The sequence below is a fragment of the Canis lupus genome, chromosome 9 (genome assembly GCF_003254725.2).
Source record: "Canis lupus dingo isolate Sandy chromosome 9, ASM325472v2, whole genome shotgun sequence".
Taxonomy (NCBI): Eukaryota; Metazoa; Chordata; class Mammalia; order Carnivora; family Canidae; genus Canis; species Canis lupus.
Window position 1 is genome coordinate 42,769,579 of NC_064251.1, and position 20,089 is coordinate 42,789,667.

General features: G+C 35.0%; 1 protein-coding gene across 9 annotated transcripts in view; it reads right to left on the minus strand.

Moving 5' to 3' along the window:
- NF1 (neurofibromin 1) overlaps nucleotides 1-20,089 on the minus strand; it is a 274,304-nt gene that overhangs the window by 103,251 nt on the left and 150,964 nt on the right. For all 9 annotated transcript variants that reach the window (XM_049114227.1, XM_025476459.2, XM_025476457.2 and 6 more), the window contains 5 exons: nucleotides 16,277-16,435; nucleotides 15,672-15,769; nucleotides 14,431-14,577; nucleotides 11,804-11,950; nucleotides 7,904-8,014 (listed from right to left, as the gene is read on the minus strand). In XM_049114227.1, coding sequence (XP_048970184.1) covers nucleotides 7,904-8,014; nucleotides 11,804-11,950; nucleotides 14,431-14,577; nucleotides 15,672-15,769; nucleotides 16,277-16,435 — 662 coding nt within the window. The remainder of the gene's footprint in view (nucleotides 1-7,903; nucleotides 8,015-11,803; nucleotides 11,951-14,430; nucleotides 14,578-15,671; nucleotides 15,770-16,276; nucleotides 16,436-20,089) is intronic.

Consider the following 20,089-nt stretch of genomic DNA (forward strand, 5'->3'; position numbering starts at 1 on the left):
GTAAATTTTAGGATATATAGGATTTCCAAAATTAAAGTTTCAGCTTTAAGTTTAACAAAAGTAAAAGACTATTTAACCATGACCAACATGAGCTAACTGCATTATTTCAAAAGTGGCAACCCCTTAGATTTGAATGTAAGGTAAGAGAAATTTAGCCTTACTTTAAAAATGGTGTACTATTAAACTTTTGGCCTACATCTATATTATGCTTTTACACTCCATGTCTACTAAAAAATTCTGGACTAAGAGTCAGACTCAAGTTCTAATTCTGGTCATTTTTAGATATGCATCCTCAGGCAAGTTATGCCTTTTGTCTGAACTCATTTGTACAACGAAGGAATTGATATTGATCACTCTAAATTTTCCTCTATTCTAAAAACTATGAAATTGTGTTTTTTTTTTAATTTTATTTATTTAGTTATTTGAGAGAAAGAATACAAGCAGGTGGAGTGGGAGAGGGAGAAGCAGGCTCCTTGCCAAGCAGAGCGCCCAACTTGGGGCTCAACCCCAGGACCCCAGGATCATGACCTGAGCCAAAAGCAGACACTTAATAGACTAAGCCACCTAGGTACCCCAAAAACTATGAAGGTGTTAAACCAAAGACTGGCATTTCGCCAGTGCTAAAATGAGGCTTCCTTCAGTTTTTCCCTCTTTAAAAAAGCTAGTTCTGGGGTACTTGGATAGTTCAGTCGGTTAAGCATCTGCCTTTGGCTCAGGTCATGATCTAAGGGTCCTGGGATGGAGCCTTGTGTTAGGCTCTCTGCTCAGTGGGAAGTCTGCTTCTCCCTCTCCCTCAACCCCTTGCCCCTGCTCTTTCTCTTTTTTATTTTTTTATTATTATTTTTTAATTTTTAAAATATTTTATTTATTTATTCATGAGAGACACAGAGAGAGAGGCAGAGACACAGGTAGAGGGAGAAGCAGGCTCATGGAAGTCTGATATGGGACTTGATTCCAGGACCCCAGGATCACCACCTGAGCCAAAGGCAGGTGCTCAACCACTGAGCCACCCTCTCTCTCTTTTTAAAATTTGTTTCTATTGAAGTTCGATTTGCCAACATATAGTATAACACCTAGTGCTCATCCCATCAAGTGCCCTCCTCAGTGCCCGTCACCCTCTATCTCAAATAAATACAATCTTTTCTTAAAAAAAAAAAAAAAGCTACTTCTTAGATTTGTGTTCAAAGTGTCAATAAATTTCTACAATTATTTTGAAACAGGAAAACAATGTTTAAGCTATTATTCATCAGCCTGTTCCTCCTGCTTGTTACTAATGCTTCGGTGATAAATACAACACTGATAACTTCAGGGTCTGTGACAGACTTGACTCTCAAGTTGAACCTGCATTCTATGACAACCCCAAATTCCAAGACAACCTTGAATGCCAACACAATCTCGAATTCCAAGATAACTCCAAATCTCCATATAACCTCAACATCGAAGACAACTTCAAAATCCAAGACAACTTCATATTTTCAAACAATGTTGAATACAAAGATGATCTCAAATATCAAGACGACTCCGAAAACAGCAGTGAGCCCAACGACAGGGACGACTATGAAAAGTGGTAGCACAGCAGTGAACCCAATGGACAACCTTCACTTTCTTCTTTCTATACTATGTTTGCTGTTTTGTGTGTGCTGAGGCTGAAGTGGACTTAAAGTGTCTGCATTCCTAGTCCAGTTCATTACTATCTGCTGAATTACTACAAGCACACTAAGAAAATCAAGTATCTTTCAACTACTTCTTAGGATATTATCATTATTCTAGCTTAATAAGGTTGTAGATTTTAATTGTGGAAGTTTAATTATCACCTTAATATAATGATTTCTTTCCTTATAAATGCTAAAACAAGCAAAATACCACACGTTTGCCTTTTAAATATTTGCAAAATTGAACAAAAACCCAGATTTTTACATTAAAAATGTCAGAGAAAAAATTATCTCGGTGATGTTTAACCAAAGTACGTGTGTGTGTGTGTGTGTGTGTGTGTGTGTGTATGTGTGTGACGGGGGGGGGGGATTAGGAATAGGTAATGAGGACTGGTGTGTGCTATTTTTGTATTATTTTTTATTAAACAAATATGTGCTAATCTATTTTTTTTTAAGATTTAGAGAGAGAGAAAAAAAAGATTTAGAGAGACAGAGAGGGCACAAGTGGGAGGGGCAGAGGGAGAAGAGAGAAGCACACTGCACACTGAGTTTGAGCCCACAACACTGAATCATGACCTGAGCCAAAACCAAGAATCAGCTACTCAACTAACTGCACACCATCCAGACACCCCAACAAGTGCTAATCTTATAAGGAAATATTACAGTACTACACAAGATATTACCTATCTATGTCACCATATTTCATCAAAAGCAATGTTACAGTAAAAAAAAAAAAAAAAAAAAAAAAGTGTGAATTCTGTTGGTTATTTTCTTTTTTTTTTTTAGGTTTTTCTTTTTACTTATTTAAGTAATCTCTACACCCAACTTGGGGCTCAAACTCACAATCCCAAGATCAAGAGTTACATGTTCTTCCAACTGAGTGAGCCAGGTGCCCCAATTCTGCTAACTATTGTAATTCATAAATAGCTGGTCCAATGACAAGATTATCTTGCTCTGAGTAAATCTTTGTCTGGTATTTGAAAAAGTCATTTGTAAATTAGATGCCTAGAATTCAAAATTCTTCCCTATAGAAATATATCTCATAACTATTAGAGAGTTTCATGTTGGTCTACAAATGTTGATTTAGCCCAAAAACCTCATTCCTAATTTTAACACTGATAATAACCATGTCATCAATAGTACAGTTGTTAAGGTTTGAAACCCAGCTCTGATTCTTAAGAACTGTGCCACCATGAGTTAAATACATGACCCAGTGGGATCCCCAAACTTCAGGAATAAACTGACTACAAACAAATCACTTTGGATGCCTGTTGAATATATATAGATTAGGCTTCTCCAAGAGGTTCTGATTTGGTAGCTCATGGTAAGGCCTGGGGATGTTTGCTTGTTTTAATTCTCCAAGTCATTCTGACAGCTAGGTCTGAGAACATCTAACAACTTCTCTTAAGTTTCAGTTTATACACAAGTTAATCATTGTTAATAATAATGCCTCAGAAAATTACTGTTAGTGTTAAATGAAAAATTCTATCATATGCACAATTTGCCTGATGCAAAGAAAGCACACGGTAAATGTTAGCTGTTTCCATTATTATTACTACTACCACCCCAAAAACAATTGCCAGGTATCACAACATTCCTAAGAGGAAAACTCTTCATTATAACTTTTAGGTTTTTATACTTTTAATTTTTCTTCAAAAATAACCTGTGTTCCTGGCAACAAGTCAAATAATACAGAGGTATATAACAAATGTTATAATTGACCTCTACCTCCTCCAATCATACTTCGTAAGTAAGCAATGTGAACAGCTTAACGGTGTCTATTTCCACACACTGCTCAGTCTGTATGTGCTTGTGCACACATACTTATATGACAAGTGTCAGCCTTCCTTCTGGGTCTTTATAAGGCTGCAATGGAGGACTTCTGTTACTTTCACCTGCTCAGAACCACTTTTCCTCATCCTAGTATCTTCAATTTTTCATTGGGAAACCCTGCCCCTGGTGCCCTCTATTCCAGTTCATGCAATTCAAGTAGGGCTGGTTTCACCACTGAGCTCTAGAGATGGGTGTATGATTCAGGCCTAGACAATCAAGACATTCCATCTCTCTGCCACAGTGATTGCCTCAGGAATTGGCATGTGACTCAAGCCAGGCAGTAAAACTTTCCCAGTACCTACTGGGAAAGACATCATTTTCCCTCAGTTGGTAAGCTGAGAACATAAAATATTGCTGGCCACAGGAAGAGCCTCCCAGGAATTAAATCAACCCAAAGGAAGAGGAGTCAAGAGACAGAGAAGACAATGTTTTCCGAAGACACTGTTTAAAGCTCTGCACACAGTCATGCAAGAAGCCAGATCATCTCTTGGTCTTCCAAGGTACATGTACTAAATGAGTCCGTTTTCGTTTACACAAGTTTGAATTTCATTTCTGTCACTTGTAACAAGCAAAATAAACTTCACAGGTTGCATAGTATCCCATAATATAAAGGTATCATTATATATTCAATAGTTCCCCTTTTGAAATATAGTTACATTGTTTTCATTTTTTTGCCATCATAAACACAAGAGGGAATAGCAGGGAAAGATCATAAACTAAATTAATCAAAATTATGGAGCACCCTGCATGGTGACTATAGAACCTGGACTTTATATGAGGAATCAATGGTGCTATGTAACACACCTGTCCCTGAGAGAGACAAGAGGAGAACTGTACTAGAAATTGCCTCCAGAAGCAGTATTAGGATGACCTGGAAGAAGTTATCTGGGGATTAGAAAGTAGGAGGATTATGTTGCATTAGTACAGGTAAAAGCTAATAAGAGTCTCAGGAATGGCAGTGGGAGAAAAATGCTCTCAAAAGCAATCTTCAAGGTGCCTAAAAGAAATACTAAACCATTAAGATCCAGTTTTTATTTATTTATTTTTAATAGATTTTATTTATTTATTCATGAGAGACACAGAGAGAGAGGTAGAGACATAGGCAGAGGGAGAAGCAGGCTCCATGCAGGGAGCCCGATGCGGGACTCGATCCCAGGTCTCCAGGATCACATCCTAGGCCGACGGCAGCGCTAAACCACTAGGCCACCTGGGCTGCCCAAGATCCAGTTTTTAAAAAACAAAAATTATAACATATACCAAAGGACAACCCCTGATAAAAGAATCACAGTAGGTGGTCAGTTTGAATCACATAATGGCCAGCTAGAAGCATGTACTAGACTTACGCAGCAGCCAGAAATATACTGGCTGACCAGCACCTAGCATGAAAAGTTTTGCCAGTTATTTTTTTCTTTTTTTTTTTTTTAGATTTTATTTATTTATTTATTCATGAGAGACCCACAGAGAGAAAGAGGCAGAGACACAGGCAGAGGGAGAAGCAGGCTCCATGCAGGGAGACCGATGTGGGACTCGATCCCAGGTCTCTAGGATCACACCCTGGTCTGATGGCAGCGCTAAACCACTAAGCCACCAGGGCTGCCCACCAGACAGTTATTTTTTAGCTGAACCACATTCTCTTCTTGAAATTTGAAGTAAGCAGTGCTGAGGTATTGAAAGAGTTAATAGCTGTGGCTAAAATTGAAAGGACACAGAAAGAAAAAGTAGGAAAACAGAGTTGTATATGAAAAACAACAGAGAGTCAAAGATTGTAAAATGGTTCCAGAACTGATAGCCACATAGTTCTGTATACACCTGGGCAGGCTCTGCTGTGTAATTCATGTTTTTCCTGAGGCCTATCTTCCTGAAAAAAGAAGAATCTCTTCTTTGCAATAACAAAGGCCTAACAATGTAATTGATTGGTCAGGATCCCATAGCTAAAATCAAGACTAGGTGACTAATAATGAGGAAGATAAAAGAAAAAGTAAGAATTTACAATGATTAGTGTTTCTAGCATGAGAAAGAGTAATGATGTAACTGAGAAAGAGTATAGTGTGAAGAAGATTTGAATATATACTGAGTTAAGTTCTGTACATTTCAAGTCTGAAATGTCTGTCGACTATCTATAAGGAGAATGGAATCTACAGGTCAAAAAAAACTAATACATAGTAGTCTAAGCCATAGAAACAAAGTAGTATCAAAGGAGAAGCCAAACCCAAGTGCTCTTTGACAAAGCTGGCTGTGTAGAGATAATAAGCCCTTTACTATATTGTCTTTTGGACTTGTACAGTGGAGGAAATGGGCCTCTCTCTGCTCTGAGCGAGTATGTGCTCAATCATCTTGGAGCTAAGACTTCACACCAGGTGAAAATGAAGGAGAAGCTCCAGTAGGTCTAAATGAAAAGCTCAAAGTACTGAAAATCTGAAATTGGAAGAGTCTTATCTAAAACAAAAACAAAAAAGAAAAGAAAACCCCAAACATATTCTGTACAGAACTTTTTTTTGTTTTTTAAAGATTTTATTTATTTGACAGAGAGAGAGAGAATAGAAGCAGGAAGAATGGCAGGCAGGGAGGGAGGGAAAAGCAGGCTCCCCACTGAGCAGGGAGTCCGACTCAGGACTGGATTCCAGGACCCTGGGATCATGACCTGAGGCGAAGGCAGATGCTCAACTCACTAAGCCACGGAGGCACCCCTGTACAGAATCTTAAAAGTCTCAAAACACTTTATGGGAGAGGTAGACAGGATAGTTTTTGTAAGTCTTTTGGCATAGAAGAAACAGATTTAAAAAATAAGGAGATGATGATGATGATGATATATAACGAGACTGTCTAAAATTACACAGCTAATAAAGCAACAGAATTGAGAATCCTTAGCACTCTTAAGTTACATGTTCTAGGTTTCCATTTCCAGGTTTCCTGGAAATCTCACTGATTTAATACAACAGAGGTTGCCTGCCTCGGCCCATCCTACTTTTCTTGGCCTTTTCTAGAACCTGCAGAGAAGGAACACAATTTTACAGTTTTTGATCCTGAAGAAAAAAATCTAGCTTTGAGGTTTTCCAGAAATCCTTGCTACTTATAAACTAACAAGAATTTAAAGTGGGAGAAGCACACCCATCTATCTGCCTCTCTCACTAACACTTCACTTTTAATTACTTTGACAAAATAGGGAGGGTCAAAATATACTGGTTGCATTAAAAGTTGGGGTTGAAATACAAATATGGTTCACCTCAATTGAAAAAGAAAATTAAAATTATTTTAGGCAATTTAGAAACGAGAATTGTCATAAAAGTTGGGAGAGAAGACTTTCAAGGCCAATGAAGAGACGTTATTCAAGTGTTGTTCAAGAGGAAAGCTCTCAGGGTAAATTCAAGTTCTGTAACACCCAGTGCTTGGGACTCCTTGATCTTAACCCTACATAAATTGTTTGATTAAATGCGTTTCCCACCTTCCACATTCCTTTCTTCAGTCCTCCACCACTATTTCTCAGCCTCTATTTATTCCCTACACACTGATAATCTTTTGCCCCCATGACCATTCAGTCTACTGACATAATTCTTCAATTTATGTTAAATTCAGGAAGCTTGGAAAGATTAATTCCTACAGCTACTGAATAGCAAAACTAAGATTACACATAGTCCTGAAATTCTAAAAACCAGTGTTCTCTTTGTTAATACCACACATATTCTCTAAGGGTCAACTACCACCAATTTATGTTACCATCAGGAAGAAGTAAAACTCACCAACTAATATCACAGGTAAGTTCTCAAGAGGAAGGTAGTAGGGAGGCAAGAAAGAAGACAATGGCAGAGAAAGCAAGGCAAGCCTCATACCTATTATTAAGAAAGAGCTCACAGCATTTTCAGAAAGGTTTTCTAGGAACTAGCCTGGACTGAAGACACCATGAAGAAAAAATGTTTTTTCCCAGGCTGACACCTCTGCCACCTTTTTAGAAATTTCCCACAACTTCTCTGAATTAATTGTTAAATCACCCTGATGTTGTCATATACAGCATATTACTGAAAGTTCTTAGAAACAGACTCTTATTAAAGTTTTATTTCTGCTTAAAAAGAAATGTTCCTGATTGTCATGTTGTAGATACTATTTAATCAGAACACACCTAAAAACAAAAGATATTTTGTAATTTTTTATTCTTGGTAATTAATCCATTGTAGGAAGTATAAAAAAAACTGACATAAGAAAGAAAAGCCAATAGGAAACAGGTCTCCTGAAAAGCAATTTCTAATATGTCACACATCACTTTGGGACAGGATGGCTATTTATCTGGCTATATTCTTTCAGGTAAACTTGTCTTCAATTCCAGTATAGTCAAAAGGGAAAAAAAAAATCAAACTTGCTGTCTCTCTACCTTTGCTATTACTTTTAAACTCTGTTAAGAGAAACTAAAACATAGTATTTCTTACCTCCGTGCAACATAATAAAATATAGGATTCCCAGCTTTGGAAGTCCCTGCTTGGTAGAAAATACTTAATGTTTTCAAAGCCTTGAACTCTTCTTTTTCATGTACTTGATGCCTGCAAGAAAAAACAAAAACAGAGTAACTCATTAGGCTTTATACTGTCCACTGAGTATTTCTAAAAACCCATGATTAGAACTGTAATAAAATATATAAAAGGACAAAATATTTAAAAAGCAAAATACTTTCTGAAGGGAAATTTTACAACAAATACCCAAAATTTCAAGGTGTTACTCTTTGAAACACAATGAGTAGTTCTTAAAACTAGGCTAAGAAAAGTACTGGGCAGTAATATTAACTATAGGATTTTTTTTTTATCATGGTATTTTTTTCTAGAAGCCACTGGGTTTTTATCTATTTGTTTTTTAAGAGTTCAGTATATCAATCTTTTTTTATTGGTTTATGATTTTGAATAATTAAAAAGGCCTTCCTTTGTACATGTTTTCTTCTCCATGAGAATTTATCCTCATGAATGGTATAAACATCTTTTTTCCAGATGGTCACTCAGTAGTACCAACACCATCTATTAAAAGTCCATTCAATGGCTAAAATTAAAAGCACACACACAAAAAATAAAATATAATTAAATTAAATTAAAAGCACAAGAAACAAGTGTTGGCGTGGATGTGGAGAGAACGGAACCCTAGTGCACTATTGGTGGGAGGGCAAAGTGGTGTAGCTACTGTGGAAAACAATATGGCAGTTCTTCAAAAAATTAAAGATAGAATTACCATATGATACAATAATTCCAATACTGGATACCCAAAGAAAACAACCACTAATTTGAAAAGATAATATGTGCCCCTAGTTTATTTATTATTTACAATAGCCAAGGTATGGAAGCAACCCAAGCGTCCACTGATAGATGAATGGATAAAAAAGAACTGGTGTATACACAGAATGGAGTATTATTACTCAGCCATAAAAAATAATGAAATCTTGCCATTTGGAACCACACAGATAGAACCAGAGAGGGAAATAAGTCAGAGAAAGACAAATACCATATGATTTCACTGATATGTGGAATTTAAGAAACAAAACAAATGAACACAGTAAAAGGACAAAAAAATATAGAAAGCAAACTGGTTGCTGGAAGAGAGGTGGGTAGGGGAATGGAGAAAATAGGTGAAGAGGATTAAGACTACACTTATCGTGATAAGCACTGAGTAATGTACAGATTTGCTGAATCACTACATTGTACACCTGAAACTGATGTAATATGTTAATTATACTTGAATGAATGAATGAATGCAAATCCCAAAACTTAAAAAAAGTCCATTCTAGTCTCCCTGGTTCTGAATGCCACTTTTTATCATGTATTAAATTCCCGTATGTATTTTAAAACATTTCTGAAAAAGTATGATTTGATTTTTACGTATTCTGCTGAACACTCAGTGTGTGTAATTAATTTGAAGATTCATCTCATTCACCAACCCTGGGACATGTTCATCGTTGTCTCTTCAAATATTACCTCTTCACTATTCTCTCTAAGCTCCATTTCTGAGACACCTATTTCGCATGTTGGACCTTCTCATTCTGTCATATGCATCTTGTAACTTCTTTCCTATTTTTCACTTCTTTATCTCTCTGTACTAACTATATATTGGTAATGTACTCAGAAATTATCTTCTAGCTATGCATTTTAAAAAATAAAGTATTTAAAAATATAGTTCCTGGGACACCTGGATGCTTAACAGTTGAGCATTTGCCTTTAGCTCAGGGCATGATCCTGGGTTGGGGACTGAGTCCCCCATCAGGCTCCCTGCAAAGAGCCTGCTTCTCCCTCTATGTCTCTGCCTCTCTTTCTGTGTGTCTCTCATGAATAAATTAAATAAAATCTTAATATATATATATATATAGGTTAATATATATATATATATTGTATATAGGTTGTATTATCTCAGTCCATCATGCTGCTGGTACCAGGTCACCATTTGTTTAATATTAATGGAAACAACCTACATATCATTTGATAAGAGAAATAGGTACACATATGTATAGATAAATGACTATGTGGCTATCTGTCAGATGTCAACTGCATTATTTCTAAGAGGTGAATATCTTTAAGAAGAGTAAATGAGAATTTTTTAACTCTCCTCTTTAGATTTCTCAGTTTTGAATAATTCAACAATTTTATTTTTATAGCTGAGAAAAGTATAAAGCTACCTTCATTTCTTTAAAACAAAAATGAGTCTCAAAGAGCATCAGTGGGAGCTAAGAACAAAAATAACACTTAACATTAAACACTATATACCATTTACTGTTTTAGGTGTCTCACACACATTAGGTCATTTAGTCTTCAAAAGCACAGGTTATTTTATAAGGGAAGTTAGGGTCTTAGGTAAGGAGCAATAAATAGATTTTCTTAGAAAAGTGGAAAAATGGCTTGGCTCTCCTCAGTAATGTCAAATAAAAAATAGTTTTATATTTTTGTACTATGTAATTTTCATTGAGGTAATATGAAAATTTTGCGTGAAAAATATTTCTCTAATCACTTAGGAATAAACATGTTACATGGAAATGAATATAATACAGCTAAAGATAAAAATTAAGCTAGAAAGGAGATTGTTATGTACTCACACATTTTTTTTCTTTTTTGAGAGAGAGAGAGAGAGACAGAGTGCGAGAGCACAAGTAGGAGGAGTGGAGGGAAAGAGAGAGAAACTCAAGCAGACTCTGTGCTGAGTAGGGCCCTATATGCAGCCCTGATCTCAGGACTCCAAGATCATGACCTGAGTTGAAACTAAGAGTTGGCCGCTTAACTGACTGAGGCACCCAGGTGTTCACATTCTGTTAATGGTATCAAAGAGTTGGAGTCACATGCACACAACTATGGCCTATATGTAATATGATCAATAATAGGCACTTATAGTGCAAGGCAATTATATGCAAATCTCTAACGTGAATTAATTTCTGAATGTCATATTCTGCTTTATTATTTGTTTCTAGCACATATTATGAACAAAACATTTCATCCACAATTGCTAATGAAGCACTCACTAAGTAACTAAGCGTAAAGTACGAGGAAAGGTACTTTAAAGACTCAAGGATTCAGCACACTACCTTCACTGTAACATCATAAAAGTGAATGTCTAACAATGAGGATCTTTTACCTCACAAACTATATCCTTCTTTTTTTTTTTAATTTTTATTTATTTATGATAGTCACACAAAGAGAGAGAGGGAGAGAGAGAGAGAGAGGCAGAGGGAGAAGCAGGCTCCATGCACCGGGAGCGCGACGTGGGACTCGATCCCGGGTCTCCAGGATCGCGCCCTGGGCCAAACCGCTGCGCCACCCAGGGATCCCACAAACTATATCCTTCTAAGTGAGATTCAAAACAAATGTCCACAGAAATTTTATAGCAATACTGAAATACACTGAATTTTCTGAGTCTCAATATGAAAGAAGTTAAGAGCATTAACTTTTGGGAGCGTTCTGAAAAATGTCACAGTGTGGCAGAAAGAGTTCAGAACTTTAGCCACAGGATCTATGAATTAGGGTGGAATCTTGGGCAAATTAGTCACTCACTTTGACCTATAGCATCTCCTTTAACTATAATTATCCATTGTCCCTTCTAAGTATTAAGTGCAAAACTACCTCAAAGCAACATGACAAATTACCATTCAATAAGATACTATTATTTTTATAAGTAAATCAAATATAAAACAAAGCACATGTCAACAATATATAAGGTAAAAAAAAAAAGTGGGATCCCAAAATATGGCAATGAGGTCATTAGGCACATCTTTCCTATTAGAAATACAAGTCTACCTAACAAGTGGCCTGGTGGTAAATCTTGCACCTCAACCAAAAGAAAGCAATTATTATTTTAACATGGTACTTTACCTAGTCATAAATTCCTCAAACTTTGAACTGGTAAGGTTAAGGCTGGACCAGTGTGTATCTGCCACAGGTTTGTGCTCTGGAGGACCCAGGTATGCAAGAAGTGTTGCCATCTTATCGAAAGGTCGTCTTCCAACAGCTTTGTGATCCCTAGATACAGCAAACTAGTTAGAAAAAAGTAGCAGTTCACATTTAGCAGTACACATTGCTTTAGATTATCACCGGTTGCTTTTCTTCTTACTGTCAGCTGGTGGTTCTTGATGATTTGTAAACAGCACCAAAAAGACCTCAAGGGTTTTTGAGTGTACATGACCACTTCCCAAACTACCAAATTTACATTAAAAAAATTCTTTTTCTAGTATTCTTAACCCATTACCATTAAACAAGTAAAAATAACATTGTGATCCACTTTTTCACAGGGTGAAAAGAATCCTTCTTGAGAAACTACTCTTTACAAAATGGGATATATTTGTCCCTGATATCAGATCTCTGCTTAACCAGTGTAAATATGGATTTCTCAATAACTATTAAGCATTTAAAACTACATAAGAATAACAAAATACTATTTCACAAATGTCAAACCGGCAAAAAGTATGAAGTTTACTAATGCGAACTTGGGTGAGGATATGTACACAGTGGTATTCTCACACAGTGCTGATCAGAATGTAAATCAGCATGTACTTTTTAAAAAGTAATATGGCAGTATCTAGTAAAGTTGGCACTGTGTGCAGCCCAAAACCGAGCAATTACATATTTAGGTAATACACAAGGAAACAAATATGAAGGATATTTATTACATCACTATTTAAAATAGTGAAAAACAAAAAACAAACCAAATATCAATTAGGAAATGTGAAAATAAATTTTGATATAATCATCCAGTAAAATACTGACATAAGTTAAATAAATAATAAATCTCAGAATACTGTGTGAAGAGATTATATTCAGTATATAGATTCTGTAAAATTTTAAAACACACAAAACTGTGTTATTTGTGTGTGTGTGTGTGAGTGTGTATACACATACATATTTCCTTGTTTAGTCAGTTACAGAGGGAAGTAATATCTTTTCCCAAAAATAAATAAAATGTTATAGAGATCTGAAGTGAAATCCGCATACTAATGTCAAAACTAGATGATGGATACGGTCTATGTTATATTATGGTCTATACTCTGTTGTACGTTTGGAATGTATATTTTTAAAAAACAACGAAATTAAAAAAAAACCTGTAACCTCAAACTACATGAATATGTATGTGAATTACATAAGAGAAATGAATGCTTGCATTTAAAGGCTCCACAATTTATTTTAGTGTGATGCAGATAAAGCATCTTCAATCTTTCTCCATCAGGGCACCCATAAGCCATGCCCATGTCACTTTAACCCATTAACAATTCATGAAGGATTAAAATGCTCTCTTAAACCACCATCTCCTAATAAGTTAGTCTCAGATTCATGGTCTTCTACCACTCTCATGAATGAGCAAATAATTTTCATTAGCATTTAGGATTTTCTGGACTCATTTCACATTTGTAAGAGAACTCCTCATGCACAGGAATTTAGACCCTTTATAAACATACACAACTAGATAAATAAAAAAATAAAAATAAAAAAAAATAAAATAAAACCTGGGGATCCCTGGGTGGCGCAGCGGTTTGGCGCCTGCCTTTGGCCCAGGGCGCGATCCTGGAGACCCGGGATCGAATCCCACATCGGGCTCCCTGCATGGAGCCTGCTTCTCCCTCTGCCTGTGTCTCTGCCTCTCTCTCTCTCTCTGTGAGACTATCATAAATAAAAAAAAAAAAAAAAAAAAAAAAAAAACATACACAACTAGAAAGGACAGCAAGGGATTCAGGCTACAAAAGACTTACTAAAAACAGCTGATAAAACAATACCCAAGTTAATACTTCCTAATTACTGTTTTCTTTTTTTTTTTTAAGATTTTTATTTATTTATTCATAGAGACACACACACACACACACACACACACACACACAGAGAGAGAGAGAGAGAGAGAGAGAGAGAGAGAGAGGCAGAGACACAGGCAGAGGGAGAAGCAGGCTCCATGCAGGGAGCCCGACGTGGGACTCAATCCCAGGCCTCCAGGATCACACCCCAGGCTGCAGGCAGCACTAAACCGCTGCGCCACAGAGGCTGCCCTACTGTTTTCTACATAAAGCTTTATTTGCTTATACTTCATAGTATTACAATGAGAATCAGACACTGACAACATTTTAATTATTAAATTCCCAAGAATGAGCTGCTCTTCAGATTCAGATGCCAATAGTCACTTGAGCTTCTAGTAAATTTAAACTTCTCTACATCTTGTTGTTCATGTTGGATGCAAACCAGAAAAAAACCCGAATGGCTAATTTGTGATTTTTCAGCTTAACATTAAAAAACAATCTGTAGCACCTAGGCAGGCTTGTTGATCATTTAATATGAATCAATCTTTGCCTATTTATTTTTTAAAAGAGTCTAGAATTCTACATTTCTCTTTCCAAACTATAATTCTTATTCTAAGCAGATGCAAAGTAAAAAAGCATTATTCACAACCATTACTCATGACCAATAATTTTTATAAGTTAAAATTAAGAGCTTTCAAAATTTCCATGACCAGGAAATCCTACCTGTTGCTGGAAAGATACTGGCCAATTTTCTCTTGATTGTTCCAGAGTAGACGATGTAAAGCAAGCACATTGCCATCACTGATGAAGGAAAGACTATGATTTACTGTATCACTTGTAGGACAATCAGATGCTATATCAAGGAAAAACCTTTAAAAATACAAAGTCATTAGAATTTTTTAAAACCAGATACACTCATATCTATGTTTGAATCAAATTTATTAAAAAAAAACAAATTTATATGAACTAACTTTGCAAAATAACTGAGATTATAAGTATGGAGGATTATGATATTATTCACACATGACTGTCATTAAACAAAACAAGAAGAGACAAGAAGAAATTTGGCATTCCATTTCTGATAGATACCTGGCTTTGGTTTCAGAGTAGGTTTTGAAGTCAGACAACAACTAAATTTAGATGGATGAGACTCTGGATCAAAGCCAGTACTTTACAGATAAGGAAACAGAGACTAAGATGAAACAAAAGAAAGACCTCCCCAAAGCTATATAACCTATTAGGTCAGAGCCAGGGTTAGACTTTTTGTTCTTTTAACTTTCTATGGGTAGTCTATCTGCTAGAACATGAAACCTATGCTGATATTCACTTTTTCCTTCAAAACAGCTTACAGTCCAACAATATACCTTTTAAACTCCAGCTAGAAAGAAGTTGATATGAACCATAATGAGAAACTGGAAGAGAGAGATGTACAAGTCTAGCTTAGACTATGAGTCAGACCAATTAGTTTCACACTACATGAAAAGCAGAATTCTGGACCTTAACCTACATTTTCAAAGCACTTTCTCATACACTATCTCATTTGTTTCCTTAAAGCCAACTCAGACAGGCAAACAGTATTGTCCTTATCTACAGATAAACCAACAACTCAACATAAAAAAAATTGTCATTATACACTATTATGCATTATGTGTACCATTCGGGTTTTAGGTTTTACTAGATAGAACCTTTTTCTTCTTTTCCTCCATATTGTAGCAACCTCAAATCCTTTATTTTAGTAGATGTGTCAAAAATCTCTACTGGTTTTCAAATATGGAAATCACTACCAAATTATAAAGAATATGGATTTACTGTGCCATAGCCTCCTACAGGAAAATAAAGTAAGATTAACTCTGCTCTTGACCTAGAGAGGGAAGATGTAAAAACCTACACAAGAGCTTCATGTAGACCTAGTACGCAGACTTAAATGAAACTGACAATAGTTAATTCAAATAGAGCAATCCTACCTCCGTGCTGCATCAAAGTTGCTCTTCACAAAATCATTAAAAGGCCGCATATGCTCTTCTTTTGTGAAAAGAACATGATTGGCAATACTCTGAAGTATCTAAATAATACAAAAGGGTTATAAACCAGATCATTCATTGTATGAAACGAACACAGTCATATACTCTTTAAAAGTACTAATTGTCTCATTGATGTAATTTCTACTAGTGATTAAAGTAAATTATTATTCATTCTATAACTACTGGGTGTTGTTGCTGTTCTTTCCCAAATATAACTATTACATACATATACATGTATTACACATATAAAGATAAATACTAAAATTTCATTTTAAACATCTCTTTTAATAAAAAAAAAATAGTTGCCATTTCAGAATTTCCAGAATGAACACATAGAAATCTATCTTCAGAAATAATCTTCGCTAAGATTATTTTCCCATAATAATAAGGTATCAGTTTAATGAATTCCTTTGCAATTTAACAAATAAAAGTAAAATAAAACATATAAGTGAAAACCACGGGGAATTTTTAAAATCAATTCAAAAAGAAGTACAATAAAAACAAAAAACTGAAAATTTAGTTGGAAGAGAAATTTAAAAGTAGATCACCTTTGACATTAACTTCAAGCCCCTTTCAATTCTAGGTGGTGGCTTTTTATCTAAAATCCCTGCTTCGTACGGTGAGACAATGGCAGGATTGATAAATCTGAGGAACATGGCACTTCCCACTGCACCGATGCTGTTCTGAGGGAAACGCTGGCTAACCACCTAAAAACAAGGAGTTCAAAATTGACTATATAGTTTGAATTTAAAAAGGAAATGGGAAGAAAAAGCTCAAGGGTCAAACTTTGGCACAATAACTCTGAAGTATTACTCTTGTAACCAACACCTTTCTATTTTTTCCTACTCCCAAAACATCAGTAAATAAAATTTATCCTCAATTCCTGCCCTCCATCCTTTTAAAGCACAATAAAGATATCTAAGAAAAAAAGAAAAATCTCCTGAATGACTGGTGTAGGAGAGACCTGAAAAAAGATCTTAAATTTATCATTGTTGTTTATATTGCAAGTTTGTTAATTTAAAAAGCAGACCAAATTTTAACACAAAGATTATCCTATTTTACTAAGATTAATAGACATGAGAGTGTGGTCAACTCTCACAAGGCAAAGCTAAGTTTTCAACAGCATACCCAGCAACATCCAATTTCTGATAGTAAATACTTACATTTTGTTGGATACCTGGTACAACCCAGTATCTTGAGCAAAATGTTTGCTACCCACAAACAAAAGTAAGTTTTTTAGATTCCTATCAAGAGAAAAAACTTACTTACAAGTAACATTATTGCCAGTTTCTTTTCTTCCTCAGAATGCTTTATAAGGACCTATTATTTAAATCATGGAGGAACAGGAATTCTCAGGGACCTAAAAGAAAAAAGGATCCCACCAACAGAAAAGAGAACCCCTTTGTGTACCTCAGTGCATAAATCTGTCAAATAAAAAAAGTTAAGGAAACAAGAAATGGTTGCCCACGCTGAAAAACAATGTGAGCCCAATATTTAAAATGGATTTTGTTTCTCTCTTTTTATAAACATTCTACTTTGAAGGTAAAGTAATAGGCACATTAGATTGGGAAAAATGTTATGACACTGGCTCAGCTCCCACCGGCTCTTTCCAGTGACTCCTGTTTGAAGTTAACATATGAAAATTAGATTATTCTAAAACTTACATATTTTCACAGATAACACACACACACACATATATTTTTAAAGAACACTTTTATAACATTTTAATCTCTACAATTGCTCTTGCTTAGTGTAGCTAACTGCTGCTTACAACTGATGGCCACAGCAGCAAAGCCACAGGGCTCTGTGCAATATTCTAAGATTCTAGGGATAGACCACATTTCAGAGGATATTGGGGGAAAATGAGAAAATGGGATTCATGTGCAGAATCTCACATAACTCTAGTTTATTTTATAATGCTTTAATAAAGTAATACTTCTTGTCACGAATTCACATGGCACACTGACTCCAGATTAACTCTGGGAAGATTAAGAATTATTTTATTTCTTTCTATCCCCTTTAGGGTTTCATGTGGTATACATTTTAAATGTCTTCTCATTCACTGCATTCACTCTAAATAGTTTTCTACTGTACCTGATAGAGAATCAGTAAATGTAAGATTTCAGAGAATGATTTTTTAAGCCAAAGAATATCCTTGTAAATGATGATAACAGACAGAGTTGTAACTAATATATTCTTACTTTCATTTATAATACGCAGCTCAGGAAGCTTCCTTTGTCTTAAAGTCCTCTGAGTGCTACTGCAGGAAGGACAACCTTACACTTAAATAGGAGGAAGCTGGCTAAATATAGCAGCCTTACTAGAATAGCTTTAAAACCCAAATAGTGTTTGAGAACTATTTTTAGCTGAAATACAGTTTTAGAAATAGAATTAAGAAGAAAATTCAAGTGTCTCTTACCACTGTAGTACACTATTTAACCTTTTAGGAAGTAGGAACAGAAAAATGAAATGTATACATTTACGCAAAATTCATACAACTTCAGAATGTTCCAGGAACACCATTGCTACCGAGTGGTTCTTTTAGAATTCCCAAATTTTAATCTTAAAACAGAAGAAACTTATCAACAAATCTATAAAATTTTATTTTTTTTCAAATCTACAAAATTTTAAAGCTTTCCGGGAATTAGCAAGAAGAGGACTAAAAATTGCTTTATATTTAATTTCAAATAGATGGTTTTAAAAGAATAAGCATATGTTCAGCTTAACCCATTAAAATCTTGAAACAGTTTTTGAAAAACTAAAAGACATAATTTGGTTTCAAAGAATCATTTGGAAATACTAACCTGCCTGGGAAGTATGTCCTAAAAAGCAGTAACTTATATCCACATTTCTGAAAGGTGCTACTTACTAGTTTTGTCTAGAACAAAATAGTTTTATAGTGTGACTCACATTTATACCCAACTTAATTAGGTATAATTCATTCTCAGAATTTAATGAAAATCTGGGTGAATTATTTCCCAAAGGGAGAATACTGTCAAACTTCTGAAAAGTATTACCCCTTTACTATTCTCCACATCTTCAAAATTAATTCTTGTCAAAACTCAAAGTACCCACACCTCAGAAACACTGCTTATGGGATCATATAATAATGTATCTCACTGATGATAGTATATTTTTGGAACTAAAACCTGATAAAATATAATGAGTATCAATAAAAATGCTGTATAACAAGTTTCATGAGACAATTTATAAAAAGTTCTTTTTCTTTCACCACTAATGAACATCAATGTAATTTTACCTCATAGTATACATACTCAAGTGTTTTTTTTTATCTATAAAAATCTAATTTAGGTCCCAAACATATTCTGCATAAAAGGTCAAAATTGGGCTAGTCTGTATGCTGAAACCAGTTATCAGTCAAATGTTCTCTCTACTCGTTAACCCTTAGTAAAATCTGAACAACATGGTCAAATGAATGCAGTCATAAACTTTACATCAGCAAGAGGATCACTACCCCACATATGCTTGATTACCTGAGTTGGGTAGACAACTAACTTCTCAAAGAAGATCTAATTATACATTATATGTTGAGTATAATAAATGGAATTATCTATAATACGACTAGACAGCCAATATACCAAGAGCCAGGACCTTCTCTCTACATTTTACATATTCCAATCCATTACACATATACTCCAATGAAGAGCTTGCTTTTTAAAAGAAAAGATCATTAGATTCTTAAGCCAACAACTCCATAAACCAATGTTTTAAATTTATGATGACTATTGTTTTCATACTTTGGAATGTGTTCTAAACATAGCTCAAATTACCAATTAGTTTCCCTTTGTTTCCAGGAGGACCTCATATCACCTGTGCTGAGAAATATATTCCAAAACTCAGCGTTACCCAGAAACTTAAAAAAAAAAAAGAAAAAAAAATCTGAAAATAACACTAGTAAAAATAACATTTCAAGGAACAATTTTAGACAAAATCTTAATAAATAAAGCAATGTTAGGAGGCTAGAAAACATGCTTAGAGAAACACAAAAAGCTGGAATTTTAATTTATGTGATATACTAACACAATGCCATTAGTAAAACACTGAACAAGAGTGTTAGAAATAGTAAATTTCAACAGTGATGGTGTGTATGTGTTAAACCCACATATGCTGAGAATTAGAAGCATTAGAAAGAAATGTTTTTAAGCAAGACAGCCATCCAGTCCATTTGCTCACAGCTGACCAAACTTATTTAACATACTCAAAATCTTGAATGTACATTGCATCTAAATTTTAATTTAGTTCTGAATTTAAACAAGAACTTATGTATAAAGCTTAGACAAGAAATGAAAGATGAAACCCAATGAATATTATATTCTAAGTTTTACCTTGGTATGTTAATT